The sequence below is a fragment of the Arachis hypogaea genome, chromosome 5, assembly GCF_003086295.3.
Source record: "Arachis hypogaea cultivar Tifrunner chromosome 5, arahy.Tifrunner.gnm2.J5K5, whole genome shotgun sequence".
In the NCBI taxonomy this organism is placed as follows: domain Eukaryota; kingdom Viridiplantae; phylum Streptophyta; class Magnoliopsida; order Fabales; family Fabaceae; genus Arachis; species Arachis hypogaea.
In genome coordinates this window covers 3,204,699-3,226,602 of record NC_092040.1, presented here as the reverse complement: position 1 = coordinate 3,226,602, position 21,904 = coordinate 3,204,699, and the positions used below count along the sequence as shown (strand labels likewise).

Sequence of the window (21,904 nt, the reverse complement as noted above, 5' to 3'; positions counted from 1 at the left end):
GTTTTAATAATAAATAATATATTATTTTTAATTTATTTTAAAAATATATATTAAAAATAAGACTAAATAATAAATATATAATAATATTTAAATGTGTCTAAATATATTTAAAAAAATTATTTATTAGAACACAGTAAATAGAATCAGAGTAGTGGCCATGCTTTATAGGACAAGTGTATTATTATGGGAAAAATTATTCTAAAGGGTCGTTAGGAAGATTTAATTGTTAAAAAAGATCTTTAATACCAAAATTATTAAGAAAGGCCAAATTTTTTTATATTTAAAAAGAAGAACCAAATATTTTTATAAAAGGATAAATATATCCTTAATTATTTTTATTTTTTTAATAATTTTTATGTTGATAAATTTTATTTTTTTTTTAATTTTAGTAATTTTTATTATTTATTTATTTATTTTTATTTATTTTTTATTTTTGTAATCTTTATCGAACGAGAATAAAAAACAAAAGATCATAAAAGTAAAACATAAATAAATAATAAAAATTACTAAAAATTTAAAAAAAAATTGTTAATATAAAAATTATAAAAAAAAAATAAAAAATAGTTAAGAATTAATATTTTAATAATTAAATCTCTTTAACGATCTTTTAGAGTAATTTGTTTTAAATTAATTAACTAATTAATTCCAAGTGAATATTCATACATATCTATATAGCGTTGAGAATTAAACAACATATATTAAAGATTATAAAAATAAATAAAAAGTAATTAAGGATATATTTTTTTCCTTACAAAATGATTTGATTTTTCTTTTTAAATATAAAAAAATTTGATCCTTCTTAATAATTTTGGTATTAAAGATTCTTTTTAACAATTAAATCTTTTTAATGGTCTTTTAGAATAATTTTTCCATAATATTTATATGTTTGACAAATATTTATACTTACGGAAGAATTTCACCTGTGTCATTGTACTTTATTGGTACACCGGTGCATAATGAATCTGCATCGTTAAAATATTAATTTTAAAATATGAATGAATGAAATTTTTTATGTAACTTCTACTTATAATGGAGAGCATCATCAAGTTTGTACCCAATTTTGCGTTAACAGAAGTATAATTGTACGAAGAATTGAAGATTACACCTGTTGCCCCCTTGGCGCAAGCTTCTCGTGTTAGTGGCTTGGTGGCTGCTTTCTTAGATGGCTTAACCTTTGTTTTGGTTTGACTGATTTTTTTGTTGTGCCACCATTTTTACCGCATCGTCACATTTCATCGTGCCATATTTTTATTGAGTCGTAATTTCTATTTGTAGTGTTTCTTTTTATAACTCTGTCGTCGTGTTCATTCTCTGTCGTCGCATCTCTCACTTTATCCATTGCTTTGTCTTTTGACTCGTCGTTACGTCTTCCATTACGTTATTTTAAAAGAAGTTATCATCGTGTCATTTAAATTTTTTATATAAAATCTTATCATTTTTGTATAAAATAAATACTTACAACTCTATTCGTATAAAAATTAATAATTAATTAGAATTATTAGGTAGATGGAAAATGGATCTCCACGGAGAATGAGACTCTGGAGAATGGGAATGGTAAGTAATATTCTTCCAGAATGGAAAATAAAAACGGGGATAGAAAGCAAATCTGATGGCGGAGCAGGGAGGCATCCCCACCCCACCCTGCCCCGTTGACATCTCTAAGCGACCGAAGAAAGTTCCCCGAAAATGTCAAAACGCGTTCAGAGTCTGAAGTTGTATACACGGCGCTCATATTGACTACACACACTATGTAATATGTTTTAATTTGATTTTGAGTCAAATTGGCAGTCAGCTTGTTAACATGGATTCACGGCGATGGCTCTACCTTGGCAGTGCAACCACATTTGCTATTTTGCCACTGTTCCTGGTAGTGGTCCTGTCCCAGGAGACAGAGAAATATAATTTTGGGCCCTTCAATCACTCCATGATCAACAGAGAGTTATATGTCATACCAATGGCATGGCTGAATTTCAGTGACCTTCAACTGAGTCCATATTCCGCCGATGGGGCCCTCCGCGTCAACTCCGGACGAGTGTTCATCAACAAGCCCTTCAAGCTGTGGGATGACACAAGAATCGCTTCCTTCAACACCTCCTTCCTCATGAACATCTATCGCGTTCGCAACAACACTCCCGGCGAAGGTATTGCCTTTATCATCGGACCTTCTCTCTCGATTCCACCCCTCAGCTATGGCAATTACCTGGGCCTCACCAATCAATTAACCGACGGCAATTCTTCCAACCAAATCGTTGCAGTGGAGTTCGATACCGTGAAGCAGGACTTCGACCCCGACGACAACCACGTGGGACTCGACATCAATGGCGTCGTCTCCAAAGTTACCGTTCCTCTTTCCAAGTTTGGTTGGCTCCAAGTAATGACACGCGGTTCTACATGGTGTGGGTGGAGTACGATGGTGTAAAGAAGGAGATGGAGGTGTACATGGCGGAGAGTCAGTATCATTACGATGGCCCCATAGTAGCGGAAAAGCCATCGAAGGCAGTATTGAGTTCGCATCTAGACCTGAAAGGTTTGGTGAATGACATGTCATATTTTGGGTTCTCGGCTTCCACCGGCAATTATTACGAGTTGAACGCAATATTTAGATGGAACTTGTCGGTGGAGGTTCTACCTAATTATAGTATGAGTAGTGCAAGAAATGATAATTACTGGTGGAAGACCGGCGTAGGTGTTGGTGTGGGAGCACCTCTTTTGGCTTTGCTTATTACCGGTGTTATGCATTTCCTACGCAGGAAGATAAGGGAAAGTGGATCGGACCCGAAATTGTTGAGCACACTGAAGAGATTGCCAGGGACTCCCAGCGAGTTCAGGTTCCGGGAACTCAAGATTGCCACCAACAATTTCCATGACAGCAACAAGCTTGGTCAAGGTGGCTTTGGCATCGTTTACAGAGGAACACTGCCGAAGGAGAAGCTGCAAATGGCAGTCAAGAAGTTCTCAAGGGACAGCATCAAAGGCATCAGTGATTTCTTGGCTGAGCTCACCATCATCAACTGTCTCCGTTACAAGAACCTTGTGCGCTTACTAGGTAATTGGGTCATCAGTCAAAGAAACATGCTAAGCAATCAACTCAGCTTTTGATATAATTTGTTTTTGTGATATTACATAATTTAAATTGAGTTTTATTTTTTTTGTGATATTACGGAATTAAATTATAAAAATATATGCAGGATGGTGCCACAACAAAGGGACACTACTGTTGGTATACGAATACATGCCTAATGGAAGTTTGGATAACCACATTTTCTTTGAGAAAGGGACTACCAAAACCCCACTAAGTTGGAGTCTAAGATATAAGATCTTATTAGACGTGGCTTTTGCACTAAATTACCTGCACAATGAGTATGATCAAAAAGTGGTGCATAGAGATCTCAAAGCAAGCAACATTATGCTTGATTCCGACTTCAATGCACGATTAGGTGACTTTGGCTTAGCTCGAACGCTTGACAACGAGAAAACCTCGTATGCCGAGGGTGTACCAGCAGGGACTCGGGGCTACATTGCGCCGGAGTGCCTTTACACCGGTAAGGCCACGTGCGAGTCCGATGTGTATGGATTTGGAGCTGTGTTACTCGAGGTAGTGTGTGGTCAACGACCATGGGCAAAGATTGGGGGGCATCATTTCTTGGTGGGCTGGGTTTGGCAGTTACATGGTGAAGGGAAGATTCTAGAAGCAGTGGACCCCAGACTTGGGAATGATTTTGTGGCTGAAGAGGCAGAGAGGATCTTGACATTGGGGCTAGTATGCTCTCACCCCATGGCTCCTGAGAGGCCCAAGATGCAAACAATTGTTCAGATCATATCAGGGTCAGGTTCCACCCTTCAAGCCACCTTTTGTGTGGCCTGCCGTGGATCAAGGCCCTACAGCTGCCACTTTAGAGTGCTCTCCCATTAACACAACCTTCTTTGCTCGTTAAATGTTACTGATAGCCTTTACAAGTCTTGAGAGTTCCACTCATTTCCAAAACTAAGTTCATTAAAAGAGATGTTCTAAAGTCTCAAGTGTATATTTGTAAACTTTTGAGTACTATATTTAGGAAGAATAAGGTATACATTAATATTTGAATGAGTTAAAGATTAACGACACATATACAAGATTCAACTATACAGAGTTGCAATCTTGGAAATTTAACAGATGGCATTCCACTAGAGCAAAAACAAAAATACAAAAAATGACAAATAGAATGACAAATATAATTTAGAGGTATATATAATTTAATCACATTAACAAGCCAGATTGAAGAAAGTTCCCGGAAAATTGTCAAAAGCAGTTGGAAGTGGATCGGACCCGAAATTGTTGAGCAGACTGAGGAGACTGCCAGGGACTCCAAGAGAGTTCAGGTTCCGGGAGCTCAAGATCGCCACCAACAATTTCCATGACAGCAACAAGCTTGGTCAAGGTGGCTTTGGCATTGTTCTATTATTAATTATATACGACGATGAATGAACAACATTGTTTCTTACCTTCTTGTTATATATCTTCATACATTAATTTGCACTAGCTAGTATCAAATTCAATTCGTCAAACAATTTGTTATATGTACGTCATGCAGGAATGAAGTATGTATAGTGTAAATGTTCACGTTTATCTTAAACTTTGGAAACTAACGGTTTATTAATTTCTTCTCAACTCACAAGTTATGAGTCTTATCCACATGAGACTTCTCTGACAGTATTAGTATTATTCCACTCAAATGAATATTATTCATCACTAACATTATTGTTTGTCGAGTCCTTCTTGTTGTATCCACATTGTAGTTAACGACATAAAGTGAGACAAATACATTCTTTATCTTTTAATTTCGGCAGGGCAATATTTTAATACATTAATTTCAACTTCAGATACAAATTAAAACAATAAAATTAAACCATGTTTGATCACTTTATTGGTTTCAATTTTCAACACTCCAACGACATGGCGCATTCACTGATCCCTCTGTATATTGTAGTGGCTGTTCTAATACTTGTAACCATAGGTATTATCAGCATCATTCGTAGATTTGTGTATTGCCTCAAATGCATAAGCAAAATGATAAGCCAAAGTGGGTCAGACAAGACGCTGGTGAACACATTGAGGAACCTCCCGGGAACCCCCAAAGAGTACAGGTTTGAGGATCTGAAGATGGCAACCAACAACTTCGATGATGTCAAGAACAAGCTAGGACAAGGTGGTTTTGGTGCTGTTTACAGAGGAACACTTCCTAAGGACAAGACCCAGGTGGCTGTCAAGAAGTTCTTGAGGGACAAGATCTCTAGCACACATGATTTCCTGGCTGAGCTCACCATCATCAATTCTCTTCGTCACAAGAACCTTGTCCGCTTACTTGGTCTCTATATTGAAGTTGGTGGAAACTTACACAGTTGTCTTGATGTAAAGTTGATAGTGAAACATTATTAGATGACATGATTAGATGACAATTTAATCAAACATGTCTAATCATTTATTGGTTATCAACTATCAACTTCCCAGGAGAATTGCATGTGAGTCTCTACTATTGAAGTTTCATTTAGTAATAATTAGCTGAGTATATATTATATTGCATTGCTTTTTTTTACTAATTTGATGATAAATATGCAGGATGGTGCCACAAGAATGGGATACTACTTTTAGTATATGAGTACATGCCTAATGGAAGCTTAGATCATCACCTTTTCTTCAAGGAAGGGACCAACAAAACCCCATTAAGTTGGCATCTAAGATACAAGATCATATCAGGGTTGGTTGCTGCTTTGAACTACCTACACAACGAATGCGATAAGAAAGTGATCCACAGAGATCTCAAAGCAAGTAACATCATGCTAGACTCTGACTTTAATGCACGCTTAGGCGATTTTGGTTTGGCTCGTGCAATTGAGAACAAGAAGACATCTTATGCAAATTTGCATGGTGTTCCTGGAACTATGGGCTACATTGCACCAGAGTGCTTATACATCGGAAAGGCCACGCGTGAATCCGACGTGTATGGATTCGGCGCAGTCTTGCTGGAGGTGGTGTGTGGACAGAGGCCATGGACAAAGAATTTGGACTATCAGTTTCTTGTGGATTGGGTTTGGCACTTGCACCGCCAGGGAAGGATACTAGAGGCAGTAGATCCAAGGCTAGAGAATGAGTTTGAGGCTGAAGAAGCAGAGAGGGTATTGAAATTGGGGTTAGCATGCTCTCACCCCATTGCAAGTGAGAGGCCTAAGATGCAGACAATTGTTCAGATCATATCAGGGTCAGTTCCTGTGCCTTATGTTCCACCCTTCAAGCCACCTTTTGTGTGGCCTGCCGCGGATCAAAGCGGCGCTTCCTCGGGTGATCCTTCTTCAAGTGAGCCTACAGCTGCAACTTTAGAGTACTCTCCCATTAACACAACCTTCTTTGCTCGTTAAATGTTATTGATAGCCTTATAATTATAAGTCTTGGAGAGTTATACTCATTTTCCAAAGTAAGTCCATAAAAAAAGATGTCCTAGATTTAAGATGTTATCCACACCTTATCTCTTAAGTGTATAATTGTATACTTTTGAGTACCATATTTAGGAAGAATAAAGTATACATTAATATTGAATGAGTTAAAGATTAACAACATATATACAAGGTTCAACTATACAGAGTTACATCCCTCCAAAAAAAAAAAAAAATTATACCTTACAACCTATTTATAAGCACATGCAACCTTGAAAATTTAACAGATGACATTCCAATGAAGCAAAACCAAAAATACAACAAATGACAGTTCCTATTTTCTTAGAATTGAATAATAAATAGTTACTCTACATAGAATGGCGGCCATCAATTCTATCTCTAGAAGGTCTTACATCTTGAATTTCTTCTAAATCTTCATCCTCCCCTTTTCTACCTGCTTGTTCCTTCCAATAAGCAACTAATTTTTTCAACCTAGCTATCTCTTTTGAACTAACATTTTTGCTTGGATCATTCACAATTGACCTCACCCTTGATGCATACCTAAATTATCATTAAAACATAATGCAATTTTGTTAGGCAATTCTTTTTTTATATATGAAAAAAAGGATAAAAAAAAACAAATAGTTGACATACATAAGAGAGTTATGAGTCTCATCCAAGCTAGACTGTGCTGGAGACACATTCACAAACATGAGAGTTTTAGCATTTCCCCCCAATGAATCACTCATCAACATAGTTAACTTGTGATTCCTATAAGGTATGTGTTGTCCACCAGAGGATAAAGCACTAATAACATCTCCAAGTGCTGATAATGATTTATTGATACTTTGTGCTTCTTTAAGTTGACTACCTTCAGAACCTGATTTTTTCACTCTCTCTGAACCAGCAAGGTCCACAAAACTCAGCTGTATTTCAAATCAACATAAAAATAGGTTAACATCCACAGAACAGCACAACTATATTTCAAAATAACCTTAAAGAATAGTACTACCTTTCCCCTTGCAGCTGATTGACTTTGAAGATTAGTACTTTCAATTACTATTGATAGAATAAGATGAGATCTTGAGCTTTCTTCATTCATTTGTGTTTCCGAAGTATGTCGCCTTTCAGATCCTTTTTGTATTATGCTGTTCAGTTCGTCCATGGTAGAAATTGACACGGTCGTTACATTTTCCACAGCTACCATTCCCTAGCATCAATTGAATAATTCTAAATACTTTGGATTCTTAAAAATGATCTGAGATTGGAAATTTACAATCAATACAAATGTTTACCTTTGAGTCCTTCTTAATATCCAATCTTAAACGCTTGGCATTCTTTGGTAACAAAAGATCAACAAGTGTATCTTGGTATAGTTCCACCATGTATGCCTGCATCATTGATGCACAAGAAGTATTATGATATTATTACACTCACATGACAAAGGAAAAACCTTAATCACCTACTTCAGCAAGATCATTGTACATATATTCAGGAGATAATGACATATTTTTTTAAAAAAATGCAAAACAGTTATTAATCTGAAATTTAAAATTGTTACCTTCAAGGAAAATGAAAACTTGTTACTGTCTCTCCTTAAAATTCTAAAAAGTTCTGCAGTGGCACGTGGGGTAAGGCCAGGGTTGCTTTCAGATCCATAAATTGTAAATGTCTTTCCGGAACCAGTTTGACCATAAGCAAAAATGCAGACATTATAACCATCTACGGCCGATTGCACCAAGTACTGCAATGTAATGGCCAAGATAATGACAATGTTAAAGAGTGATGATGTAAGAAAATTTTAATGTTCATATATATCTAAAGCAAGAATTTGCCATGATTTTACTTACCCTTGTATCCTCAAATACATCTTCTTGAGTGGCATTGCCATCAAACACACGATCATATATGTGTTGTTTTGGTTTATCATCTTTCCATTGATGTTCAACAGTAAACTCATCTACAGTAGTAAGAGAATCTCCATCTTTCTCAGCAATTTCTTTGTCACTTAGAGGCCTTAACCGACAATACACTCTTATCTTGCCTTTCATATCTGAAATAGAGGCCAAAATTCCAATGTTCTTATTATGTCGATTAAATATGTAAATTCACAAGTCAAAGACATAATTTTTGTAATTAAAACTTTATCCTTGCCACCTTCTATTGTATTAAAATATCGCTTCCTCAAAACTTGTTCTTCTTTATAAAGCAACTCCATGTCAGCTAGTTGAGCTGCTTGCATCTTCAATATGGCAGCTGTTTGTTTGTCCTTTCTATCAATGTCCTAAATGAAGTAAAAAGAAATTTATAAGTTGCTTTGCATCTTAAATTTAACACCATAAGTTGAGACAAGAGTATCAAAACCTCTTTCATTTCTCTCAATTCTTCAAGCTCTCTCAAATTGCTCTTCAATGCATTCAATTCAGAGTCCTTGGCTGAAAGTGTAGACTCAGCAGCAACTAACTCTTGTCTGAATACTTCTACTTTTCTTTCGAGGTCATAAACTTGACCTTTCAGAGTTTTGCGTTCTTGTTCAAGTTTCAATTGAATAGAAGAACTCTGCATTATAACCACCACCATGATGCTGATTGAACATCTTAGAATTATTTGTTTTAAAGTTAAATAACTAATAGAGTCTCAATCTTCTTTACCTCTTCAGAATTTTTCTTCTCAAGGCTAGACAGCCTCTGCTCCAAAATCAATTTGTCAGTTGTCAGGCTTTTGATGGTTTCTTCAGCTACACGAAGCTCATCTTTACAAAGTTTTAGCTCAGCTTCAAGCTTTTGTAAAACCTATCAAGTACCAGACAAAGTCCACAAATGATATGTAATTAAAATAAATTATATCAATAAGAAGAATGACGATGAACAACTACTTTCAAAAGGCATCTTACTTGCTGATTTGCTCCAATAGGCTCATTTTGGGTAGTGTTCTCTTTCTCTATAACCAATTTATTCAACTTGGTCATCCTTGTTTCCATGTTCCTTTTCTCTAGAATTGCAGCCTAGTAGATTGTATAATCATTGAGATAGGTCAATAATGTGAAGATGTTAAGACCAATTCAATTAAGTTAAGAACTTTACCTGAAGAGCCTTATCTTTTTCATCACATAATGAGATAAGCCTATCACGGTCATTTGTAACTTCCTCAAGACTAAGCTTATCAACATTCAAGGATTCGTTCAAGCTCTCCAACTCTTGTAGCATTTTCTCTTCTTGTTTTCGCTTCTCGTTCAATTCTTCACGCAACTATTCAACATAATTTAAGATATTATATCAATTGACCGAAAAAATATGCATTGGCCTAATGCTTAAGGCTTCAATCATTAAGGATTTAGAGTTTAGGATAAACCTTAATTTTGCACAGCATATCATAACATACATTAGAAATTAGAAGCTTAAACTTACTTGATCAGCATTTCTTTTATACTCTTCAGCAAGCTTTGATAAATCTTGGACACGCTTCTCATATGATTCCAAATTAGGAGACTTGAAATTACTAGAGATATCTTCATTCAAAGAACCACCAGCAGTAGTCCGTGCTTTTGAGTAGCGACGGAGCATTACATCATTTATATGTGTTTGAAGAGCTACACAAATTTCCTCACCCTACAATGAAGGATGAGATACCAATGACATTCAATAACTCCAAACTGATAAAGATATTAGTCAAGTAAGAAGGACCAAAATCAAGAACTTGAATAGTTTATGTCAATCAAAGCATCACCTGCTTGGTTTCAAATTGGAATATGTGGAGAACACCTGCAACTCGCATTTTAAAAAATACTGCAGTGTTGCTGCTTCCGAATTGCATTATATCTCTCAACTCAGCTGAATGCAAATACTCCTTGGGAACTGGACGGAAAAAGTGGACCTGTATACAATATGCCAGAAGAAACATTTAACTAAAAGATCAACTCATTCCTAAAAATTTAAGTCTAAAATATTTTATCACACTATAAATTCTCACCCCTCTTTTGTTAATTCCTAATATTATTCGTCCAGGTAAAAGCCCGATTGGATCGTCAATCTTGCGCACATTGAAGAAAACAGAATTCCCATATGGAAGTGTCCTGAGTATATGCAGAAATTGCTGTCTTGCATCATCTTTTGTCAAATGCTCCTATGAAAAAAGGAATGCTATATTAAATGAGAGAAGAAAAAAGACTACTATTAGGTGCAGACTTAAGGGTATCAATAATAATCAATGACACAAACTACAACTGGAAAAATGATAAACAGATGGTGCAGGCTCTTAGCCAGTATCAGAGTCCCATACCAGTGAATGGTAGCACGAAAGAATGTCCAGCTCCCATTCCCGTCTTGCTCGTGTCATTGCAATTTGTCTAGGCAGAAATCGCTCAAGAAATGAGCTCCAGTCACTGATAAATACAGATATTTGAGTCAGTTCTGTAGATTAGAAAATTCCAATTTCAATCAACAGAACATCAACAATAGCATGCTAAACACTGTAGGATGATAGCTTGCAACAAGATGATAGTTGAAAACCACTTACGAGCATGATTCGGGTCTCCTAACAAATCCAATCTCAGCTAAAATTTGCAATGCAGATAGCTGGGATGCTTCATCCCTTCCAACCGGATAATTTCCAAAAATATAATCATGTTGCAACTGTAATAACACATCCAGCATCAGAAAACCATATACCTTTTAAGGCAATTACAGTTAAAAGTTAGAAATTCTTTTTCATTAACAAAAAAGAAAATAAAAAAGGCATACTTGTACATAGGACAACTGCATAAACATTGGATCTGTCACAGCTTCATCTGATTCACGAAATAATTTCTTCTTGAAGATCAATTTACAATGCAAAATTTCTCCTTTGCTTCGATCTTTTGCTGCCTTAAATTCTGCTAGTAGATCCCCAATATGTTTATTATCATCTAGCCCAACGTACTCCTCTAAGTAACAATAAGAACAGTTGTGAGACTATTGATTTCAGATAGCTAGATTAACAATATCAACAAGCAACGAAGCAATGAGGGGGAAAAGGAGATTATGTTACCGGAATCAGGTGATTTCGAGGTAGTAACAGCTTTGCGACATTCAAAGAGGCTAAAGCTAGAGTATGTTGACAACTTGATGATCCCTGCAAGTTCCTGAAGCAATCTTGATAGAATGAACACAATTGATTGAGGATATCAAGAAATTGAAACAAAAGGAAAATAACTATGTCTAAGACAGCAGTAGATAAGAGTTTTAAGAAAACCTCAACAGCATCAGCAACCGTTGTTGACATGTCATATGAAATTTCTTCAAAAGTTTCATCTAGGAAGAACACTATAGTTGTAAGCTTTTTCCCAGTCAACTGAGCTTCAATCTCCTTGGGCCCTGGAATTATATGTCTAGGACCAGCCTTGACAGAGCGCTTCAATGCACTCAATGTATTCAATGCAAGGGCTCGAATCTCGGGGCCGGTATTCACACCATTTACTATATGATGAATATATTCTGATAGATATCCCCCAATGTCTTTACTAGGAGGCATGCAAGATACACATAAATACATTAACTCCCATGCTTTAATCAACGATTCCCTGATTTAGATAAAGACCAACAAAGATATTAACCACTACAAGAAAACATGAAAGAATGAAATTAAGTACTTAAGAAATGTGCATGCCTATCCGGGTTGTTCCTTGTTTGTTTTGATATCTGGACAAAAAGTTCATCTCGGAGTTCTGAATGTTTCAAACTTTGCTTGTATATTTTGCCTACAAGCTCAACTCGTTCGTCTAAGCTAATTGGAGATACACGATCAGATGAATCAACACCCATATATTTCAAAACTAGCTGGAATAATTTTGTTGAACGACTTGCCAAATCACTGTTCAGCTTAAGCAACGATGTTGGAATTGGATCCTACATGAATTTTCAACTTAGCTCTTCAATTGTGTTTGATATACTTAACTGTGCATTATGGAAAATTGAGCATTTGATTACCTTCTGGAAACAAAGCATGTCCTCAAATGTAAGTTTCTCTCGAACTTGAGGTCCCACAGATCTTTTAGAAAAAAATCCTCGTTTGCCGGCAGATTGAATTTGTTTATGCATCAATTTTAAGAATCCTTCTACCTATAACAAACAGCATCAAGGAGAACTTGATGATTTGACATGAACATGCACATAAACCAATCAATTAAATCTACCAATGACACATAAACTTAGTTGGACAAAGATCATTGAGTTACATAATAAAGAGGGAAGAATATTACTCAAGCAAATTACAATTCTAGATAGATAGAAATATGTATTCCGCACCTGGAATCTATCAATCAAGGGTACAACTCCAGCAAGTTCAGCTGGAATAGCTGTTGATAGAGTGTTTGGTGTGCTGCAACAAATGAATAAAATCATTAGGTCACAATCAGAGAATTCGTTCTTGCATTGCCATAAAACTAGCCACTCAAATGGGGGAAAGGAGAAAAAAGTGCATAATATGAAAATTATGGTGAGCAGCAGCATACAATGTTTTCAGAGAACACCAAGAAAATTGTGGAAGAAAATCCATAGGTTCTTTGGTAAACTCTACTAATATAATTCAGAAATTTCAGCCTCATTGATTTCAGGTTTGAACATTTGCCAACACACCAAACACATAAAATTCCAACCTTTTTATCCAAAAATACTTATCAAACACTTGCATTAATATAATGCAATGAAACTTGAAACAAAGCATGATACTCACGGTGGTGCAAAACTTGAGCTATCACTTTCATAGCCATCACCATTACTAACAGCAGAATAGTGGTGAAGAGGGGTATTATCCTCATGGCCAAAGCTTGAACTAAATGAAGATCTATTAGTCCTCACACTTTGTGCCACAGATGGTGGCATATCAATGGTCATTTTTTTTTTCCACTTGCAGCAAAAATTGCTCTTCCTTAAGCTCCTTCAGAGTTCAGACTTCCACTGCATAGAAAAGTAAAAAATTGAATTTGCATACATCATTTCAGTTTCATTGCCTCAGAAACATTTCAACCATTTGGAGTAAAGATTGGAGCTTTCTGAATTTGCAGCATTGAAAATATGACTGAATAAAACCGAGCAATGGAGAATCAAGACAGAGACCAAAAAGAAAAGGAAAAGAAATAATAATAACATAATGAAGAAGAAGAAGAAGAAGAAGCATGCATTGAAATTCTGCAGGTTGAGCAATGATCTAAGTAGTTGAAGATCCAGAAGATTAAGAAACAAAACCGGACACACATTCCAAGGTATCTCAGCTAAACAGAACTAAACAAATAAAATAAAAGACAACCTTAAAGTGCAATGAGAGAGAGAGAGAGATCTGAACTCTGAAGTATGAAGTGAATGGCAGTAGATTTGGTTGCAGATGAGATGTGTGTATTGGTTTAAAAATTGAAAGGTTTTGTTGGTGATGAAGAGAGAGAGAGTCACGAGAGCATTATTAAGCACCAAAACTTTTTGGAAATCAAACACAAACACGGTTTTCTTTTCTTTTTCTTTTACTTTCTTATTACTTTCTTCTTCTTCACTCACTCAGAAACTCAGAATAATGTTGCCATAAATAAATGAATTCATGGTTTCATATATTAATATTAATTACACCTTAATTAATTCATAGATAATGATGATACTATGCAATATTTTGGTGACCTATTAGTCAGGCATATATGTAATATATTTTATAACAATAAATCAGCTACTAAAATAAAATATAATTAAAATATAAAATATATATTAAAAATAAATTAAATTATATATATTTATATAAAAATATATAATAATTAATTTTAATAATTAATTTTAGTATGTAAATAAATTATTTTATTTTCTAAATTATGCATTGTAGTTACTACTTAATAGTACATTCATTTAGTTTATTCCATTTCTGAATTTCTAATTCCAAAAGTCTTTGGATCCCCTTTTCTTACCCTTTCTCTTGAAGAGCTTGAATTCCACCGAAATGAAATAAAATAAAATAAAATAGTACGGCCGAATAATAATCTTTCATCAAATTTTAAAAAAATATAATAAATACACAAGACATAGCTGCACGATTCTCTCTCTCTCTTTAATATTTATGGATTAATACTTTAATGGTGAATTCAATGGTATTTTTGTTATGGTGTTTAAATTATTTAAATTATCTAATTTTTTTAAATAAAAAATAAATATTTAAAATAAAAATTAAATCATATAAAAGTTATTAAATATTATTTATTTATTTTTTTAGTAATTTAGGTACAAAATGATAGACACCATAATATTTACCTATTTTAATAGTTAAATCAATTTTTAAAAGATGATTCATTTTTTAAATTTATTCTTAAAAAAAATTATTAATTAAATTATTTTTTTAAAGATTATAAATTAATTATTTTTGCTCTTTAATTACTGGATTAATTGTTTTCATAAATAATTGATGATATAAAATGTTAATTCACATTATCATCCATGATATTTAACATATCCAATTAGATGCTAGATAAATATATTTATGAAAATTTACCAATTTAGTGTCGTTAAGTTATATTAGGATTAAAATTTATATAATTAAAAAAATGGACTAAATTAATAAATTTTTAAACATATTTGTTTAACGTGTAATAATTAGACATAATAAGTATTACGTATGCTACCAGTTAATATTTTATATCATTAATTGTTAACAAAAATTATTAATTGAGTGATAAAAGGACAAAAATAATTAATTTATAATCTTTAAAAAATTAATTTAATTAATAAAAATTTTTAGAGATAAATTTAAAAAATAACCTATTTTTTTAAAAATTAATTTAACCATTAACTTAATAATATATTCACAAACAGATGGTATAAGAATTTACTTTAATATACTTTCAAAAGGAAAAAGGAATTTACTTTAATATACTTCATTTCCTGATGATTGACAGTTTTATACAAAATGATACACACATTTTATTTTATTTTTCTATTTGCAGTCTTAATTTTGCAATCAGCAATGAAATTCATTGTACATATACATAAATAGTAACTAATAACAAATTATAATGATGTCACAATTTAAAATAATAATGGAATTTAATTTATATAACCGTGTTTACAATTTGAATTATAATAAAAGAAACGTGTTTAAATAGAAATATAAAAAACTCTAAGTACATTAAATTAATTGATACAACATTGTTGCACATGCATGTTCTTTATTATTATAAGAATATGGAAAGTAAACTATTATCTTCTATAGTTTGCTCGTAGGTGAGTATACAACTCCATATGTATACTATCATTACTATCTATTATTATGATTATTGGAGAATGTATTTATAACCATGTCTATGTAACAACTAACAAATATTAATGTCTAATGGTGATACTAATATGTTTGTTTAGTGGTAGTAGGTATTATTTAAAGGGAAATTGTCAAATTCGTTTTGAAGAATTATTATTCGTTTTTTAAATTAAATTTTTAAAAAAATTAATTAAATTCGTCTTTTAAAAATTAATATGACACGTTAAATGATATTATAATACATATAAAAATTTTAATTAACTATTAACATGATAAATTTATAAAATTATATCAAACCAAAATTTAATTAAAAGGATAATTTGAGACATCGAAATCCTTCAATTTAAAATTAATTTAATATAATTTTATCAATTTTATCATATTAATTGCCAATTAAAACTATTAAATATGTATAGTATTATTTAATGTATTATATCAACATATTTTAACATCGTTAACAATGAAAATGACAAAAAAAAACTAAAATGGTCAATTTAAAATTTTTAAAAAATAAATTTAATTAAAAAAAACTTTCAAAAACTAATTTAAAAACTTTTCCCAAAACTAATTGGATAATTTACTCTATTACTTAATTAGTAGGACAAAGTAAAAAGGATAAATAATGAAAGCATAATTTGGAATGGGGCCCACAATCACAAGAGTATGCCAAGGTGCACACTCACATATATATTGAAAATGTACATATCATACATAGTAAGTATCTAAAAAAAACTTATAAAACATGGCATTTATTAGGATCAATTTGAATAAACAATTTAATTAAGTTGTTTTTAAAAAAATAATTTAAATAATAAATAATTATATTAAAAATAGTTTATAAATAAATTATTTTGTATTTAAATTTTTAATTTTAAAAGTACTTATTTTATAAAAATGTGATAAAAAGTAATAATATTATGTGAGAAGTTATTTTTTAGTTAAAAACTCTTAAATAACTTCTTAAAAAATTATAATTTAATTTTAAAAATTATATTAAACATTAATACTATTACTTTTTATAAATAAAAAATTTAAAAAATTACTTTTCAAGCTTGCCAAACAAGCCCTTATCCTTTCTTTATATGCTATGTATTTTTTCAATATGCATCTTTCGCTAAAATCCATTACTAAATGGGTTTAGCTAGCTGGTGGACGGATTCGTCAAAAGAAATACTTTTAAATGTTTATTTTAGAAAAATAAAAAATATTATTAGATTAATTAAAATAAAATGTATAATTACAAAAAAAAATATTTGATAAAGGTTTAATAGTCCATCAATAAGTGATTTACATATTGTAGTCTAGTACTAATAAGTAAGAAAAAGTATTATACGTAAAAGAATTGAATAAATTACTATTTATATCCATAAAAGATAAAAATACGGATATATATATCCACACTAAATCGAAATTAAATTTATATCCACGTAAAATGTCTTCTGTGTGATAAAAGTATCTTTTTTTGGAGGGTTAGAGTGCCACGTAAAATGTTTTTATCACACGAAAAACATATTTCGTGGGTACAAATTTAGTTTTAATCTAGTGTAAGTACATATATCAATATTTTTATCTTTTATGAATATAAATGATCATTTATTCTAAAAGAATAAGAAGTATTATTCTTGTAAAGTTTAGTAGGTCACTTATTATTTTTCTTATAATCTTGTAGTATGATAATTTTATTTGAACCAACTCTAGCTTGAAAAAAAAAATCTTCTCTTCTCGTAATATCTTCCATGAGGTTGTGTAATGTGTTTGTAAAATATGAAAATTTTAGGGTTAAATGTTGTCCTTTTTTTACTTTAATTTTAATTCTACAGCCTTTATATATATATATACTCGAAAAAAAAAGAGAAGAGCAAACAAAATATATCCAAAAATAAACTAATTTCTTGTACTGCCACAAATATATATATAAAGTCCTAAACATTTGAGAGTTAAAAGAAAGATAACGCCGCACACTCTTTAAAGCACTATTTCTAGTTAAATTAAAAAGTAATGAGAAAGAATTTTCAAGTTGTAATTTCGATACTAAAATTTTTAAAGTAATAAACAGAATTTAAAACAAAATTAGCATATTTACCAATACTACTAATCCTTAAAGAACGAAAGACGAAAACTCAACCTTAAAAATAGGTCAATGCATAACCTCAAAATAAAATAAAACTTAGATTAATAATCCAAGAAAACAAAAACAAAACTCTTAATCCCCTTAACAAAGGAATTAGTGACTCATAGAAAAAGATGAAAAATGGCATAGGGACGAGCGGCGACGACAGCGTAGTGACGAGTAAAGAGTCGGGTTGCGCCATTGAAGAGCAAGCCATCGACGAGAGAGAGCAGAGCAGAGCTTGTAGAGGAGTTGATTCGATGACAATAAAAAAAGTAGGCAGACGAGCACAAGATAGAAGTAGACGAAGTACGATAAAGCCAAAGCAGCTAAGACAAGATATGGAAAGAAGAAGACAAAGAAGGATTCGAGAGGCGAGTAAACACTGGCGGCGCAAGGATGAGCAAAAGAGGAAAGAAAAGAGAGAAAGAAGGAAGTCACAGTGACTCCGATGACAATAACGAATTCGTCCTGTTGACGATGATGATGTCATGCTTTGAGGAGGATGAATGTACAGAAAAAGAATGAAGGAGAATGTCCTAACTAATTTTCATCAAAGGGTAGAGTTGAATTTTTAAATTTTGATAGAGAGTAATTTAAAAAAAAATATTAATAAAATTTTAATTTTTGCCTCCAAATATTTCAGTTTTATATGTTTTCATTTTTTAGAATTACTGAAATAATTAAAATTTTATATTCTAAAACTAAAATTTTAATTTTAATCTATAATCATTAAACACAATATTAAATTTCTATCTTTTTCCATCTCTTCGTTTTAATCTTAGTATTTCATACCAAACACCGTCTATCAGACATACCCATTAAAAAGCCTTATCATTTTTTTAACCTGCCCCTTCCTCATCTCAAAGGTCTCGGGTTCGAGTCCTACCAGCTGCAACCGAGAAGAAAAATTGGTAAGTATATGAGGTATGTGTGGGTGTGTATTGTGTACCTAGGATTGGGGGTTGTCCAATCCACTGGGGTACCTAGGATTGGGGGTTGTCCAATCCATCGACCAAAAAAAAAAAAATAAGATGAACGGTAAGGGGGTGGTGTTTGCACTTTCTTTGGAACAATTATTTATTATTAGTTAGTCTTATTGAAGGAAGGTATAAAATAATTTTGGCCTCTATCGCTATACCTACGGCCATTATTAAATTCATATAGATTGTTGTGAAAAAGTTAATATATGAAGCAGATATTGCTGCTGCCTGCTCTTGTCTTTTATTTTTTATAAAGCTTGCTCCTTAAAATGAAACTTATATGGGGGCAGTTAGATTGTGTACGTGATTGCCATTAACACATTTGCTTCATATTTAACAAATTTTACCAAATTGCATCGATCGGTTGCTTATAAGTGGGAGAATTCCCCAAAATAAAAATGGATAATTATGTTTATCACATATACTAACAAATTATTACAACAATAGTAAATAACTTGGTTTTTCGAAACTAAGAACGCATATACAAATTTTTAAATTGTAAGAATATAGTCTCTCACTCTCTCCACATTTTTTTTCTTAGCAAATAAATTAGTAATTCGTATCAATTTGTGCTACTTAGATCTTGAATATGATGACATCCTCAGTGTTAGACACATAATGTGAAGTAGTGCTGAGTTTGTTGAATGTTATGGATTTGAGTCTCCATAAGCATTTAGTTATGAGTTTAATAACTATGATGCACTAAAAATATAAATACAATAATTTAGTTATATTATTTTTTAAATAATATATAATAATTGTAAAAGGAAAAAAAATTGTTGACGTCACTAAAATATGTATAAAATTTATTCACACTTCTAGTATATTAAAAGTAGATTTTTAAGTCCTGATTGTTTTTCTTAGAATAATAAAACTTGTAATGTATTGACAAAATATAATTAAAAGCTAATAAAAAATAGTGTAAATATGTTTAAAATTATTTTATTTTGTATTTTTAACTATTTTTAATTTTATTTTATATTTATTAATTATTATTAGAGTAATTAATTAATATTAAATATAATAAATACATAATTATAAAATTATAAATATTAAATTAAATAAAGTAAACTAAATTATTCACTCTCTAATATAACTCGTATAGACATTCATATTACTTAAATTAAAGTGGGTGAGGAATTTAGAAAATTTGAGTGTGAAAGATTGAAAGGTATATGCAAATAAATAAGTATAAAAATTGCCAAAGGTTTCGCCGGCAAGGGCCTACGTAGAAACGATAGTTTCAAGAGAATATGCAAAGAGAAGGTAAACAAACAAAAGATTGGAGGGTTCAATTAATGTGTAGTAGTAATATGATTCACGAGAATGGAGGGCTACATTTTGGGATATACATTATAGCATTGTGCACTTCAAACAATCATGGTACGTTTGGTTTAAGAAGATACGGTAAAATATATTTTTTATTTTTTAATTTTGTTAAAATTTTTAAAAAATATTTTTAAATTTTATTTTATTTTAATTTTATTTTAAACATTTTTATTGTATTAAATATATCGTTAGTGGTTATTTTTGAAAAAATTTAGAACTAATTTAGTAATAATTTTATAAAATTAATTTTTAACATAGGTAAATTAGACATAATTGTCATGTATTATTATTGAATTGATCTTAAATTTTTTAAAAATTTAATTGTTAAGTGTATATTTGATACAAATAAAAAATTATATAACAAAATTGAAACAAAATAAAATTTATAGGTGTTTTTAATAAATTTCAAGAACAAAAATATACTTTATTTATTTTTTAATTTTAATATTTTTTGTGCTTAGATTGTTTCATAGAAAAGGATAAAATTAGGAAAAATTAAATTTTAATTCTTTGTCTTTTTGTAATTCCAAACCCAAAAAAAATAAAAAAATAAAAAAATACAAATGAACGCAAACCAAACAAATATTTAATAATTTAATTTTGATACGTTATCAATATAAAACCAATTTAAATACATGTATATAATTATATAATATTATATCAACAAAAATAACCACCTGCATGAATTGTCATAAAAAAAAACCAATATGATTAAATAATTGTATAAATAATAAAACTAAACTCAACATTGAAACGCTTGTTTTAATTTCTTGACATATAGAATTTCAACTAGGGTTATCGAAGGTCCCGAACAATCATTTCGCTATGTTTGTTTTTGAGAATAGGATAGAACAAGATACTGAAAATAAGATATAAAAAATAGAGACACAGAATTTAATGTTCTTATATTCTGTTTGGTAATAAAATAAAATAAATTATAAAAATTTAATTTATTCTATTTTTTTCATTAAAGAAAATTGTGAAGAAAAATATAATAATAAAAATATAATTATAATAAATTAACAAGAATAATAATAAAAATAAAAAATAAGTTGTGTCTCTTATTTTTGTCTCAGTGTTCTTTTTATCAGGATGAATACAAAATATACTAATTCAGTATCTTGAAATATAATATTTCTATCCATATCTCATTTGTCAAATACAATTTTATATCTCAGTGTCTCTATCTCAATATTATGTCCCGATAAACAAACGCAACATTTATGATGCTGCATGTGCAAGCTTGTAAGAACATTAAGAGAGTGCATGAGAAAGTTGAGGAGGCAAGTGTCTTTAGTCTTCAATTTGGGTGGACCATATTGCTATATGTGTGTTAAAGAACCTAGGCTTCAATGAGAATCATCGAAAGTAGTTGGTAAAGTGAAACCTTTTGGACTTTCGGTAACAGCTACTACAATCAATTTGTTTGAAATTTTTCATTTTTGTACATTCCGTTAAACCCAAATTAATAATGTGTCGAGTTTATTGTCAACAAAACAATCATACTTTGATATACTTTTTCATTGTAATTTCTCAATCTTTTGCTTTCACGTTGTAATGTGCATCTTCAACCATATTTCTACCTTTGATGCACTTTAAATTCATTGTAATTGAGGAAAGAAGGCATTGTATAATTGTATGTATGCCCCCATAGATGTTAAGAAAAGAGACCAATCTTATTTCAAGAGTAGAAGGCTTGTTCTTTTCACCATTACTATTTTCGAAGAGAAAATTCAGATTTTTTATCTCGATTTAATGTAATAATTGAGGGTCTTAATTTATCTTTTTAATTATCTTCTTAATACTTAAAAGAGTA

At 31.3% G+C, this 21,904-nt stretch overlaps 2 protein-coding genes and 1 pseudogene across 4 annotated transcripts; 2 read left to right on the top strand and 1 right to left on the bottom strand.

Moving 5' to 3' along the window:
• The first annotated feature begins 1,668 nt into the window (after nt 1-1,668).
• Nucleotides 1,669-4,152, top strand: LOC114924050 (probable L-type lectin-domain containing receptor kinase S.5; annotated as a pseudogene).
• A 462-nt stretch (nt 4,153-4,614) lies between these two features.
• Nucleotides 4,615-6,463, top strand: LOC112800219 (probable L-type lectin-domain containing receptor kinase S.5). Its single transcript, XM_029298187.2, has 2 exons — nt 4,615-5,345; nt 5,597-6,463. The coding sequence occupies exons 1-2, from the start codon at nt 4,889-4,891 to the stop codon at nt 6,391-6,393; spliced, it is 1,254 nt and encodes a 417-aa protein (XP_029154020.2). The 5' UTR covers nt 4,615-4,888; the 3' UTR covers nt 6,394-6,463.
• Nucleotides 6,464-6,538: 75 nt separating this feature from the next.
• LOC112800216 (kinesin-like protein KIN-14E) lies at nt 6,539-13,957 on the bottom strand. 3 transcript variants are annotated; one of them, XR_011881749.1, is made up of 24 exons: nt 13,690-13,931; nt 13,117-13,340; nt 12,690-12,762; nt 12,372-12,503; nt 12,052-12,290; nt 11,638-11,965; nt 11,434-11,527; nt 11,148-11,329; nt 10,924-11,039; nt 10,687-10,789; nt 10,378-10,530; nt 10,135-10,281; nt 9,816-10,016; nt 9,492-9,656; nt 9,302-9,412; nt 9,060-9,200; nt 8,773-8,967; nt 8,566-8,692; nt 8,259-8,461; nt 7,970-8,152; nt 7,704-7,799; nt 7,421-7,608; nt 7,063-7,334; nt 6,539-6,969 (listed from the first exon to the last, which is right to left on the bottom strand). XR_011881749.1 is itself a non-coding variant. In XM_029298186.2 (24 exons), the coding sequence occupies exons 4-24, from the start codon at nt 12,480-12,482 to the stop codon at nt 6,777-6,779; spliced, it is 3,558 nt and encodes a 1,185-aa protein (XP_029154019.1). In that variant the 5' UTR covers nt 12,483-12,528; nt 12,690-12,762; nt 13,117-13,340; nt 13,690-13,957; the 3' UTR covers nt 6,539-6,776. The 3 variants fall into 3 exon arrangements, 2 of the variants coding, with proteins under 2 accessions (XP_029154019.1, XP_025698149.1); XM_029298186.2 differs by having other exon boundaries at nt 7,421-7,618; nt 12,372-12,528; nt 13,690-13,957; XM_025842364.3 differs by having other exon boundaries at nt 7,421-7,618; nt 13,690-13,957.
• Between the last annotated feature and the right edge of the window lie 7,947 nt (nt 13,958-21,904).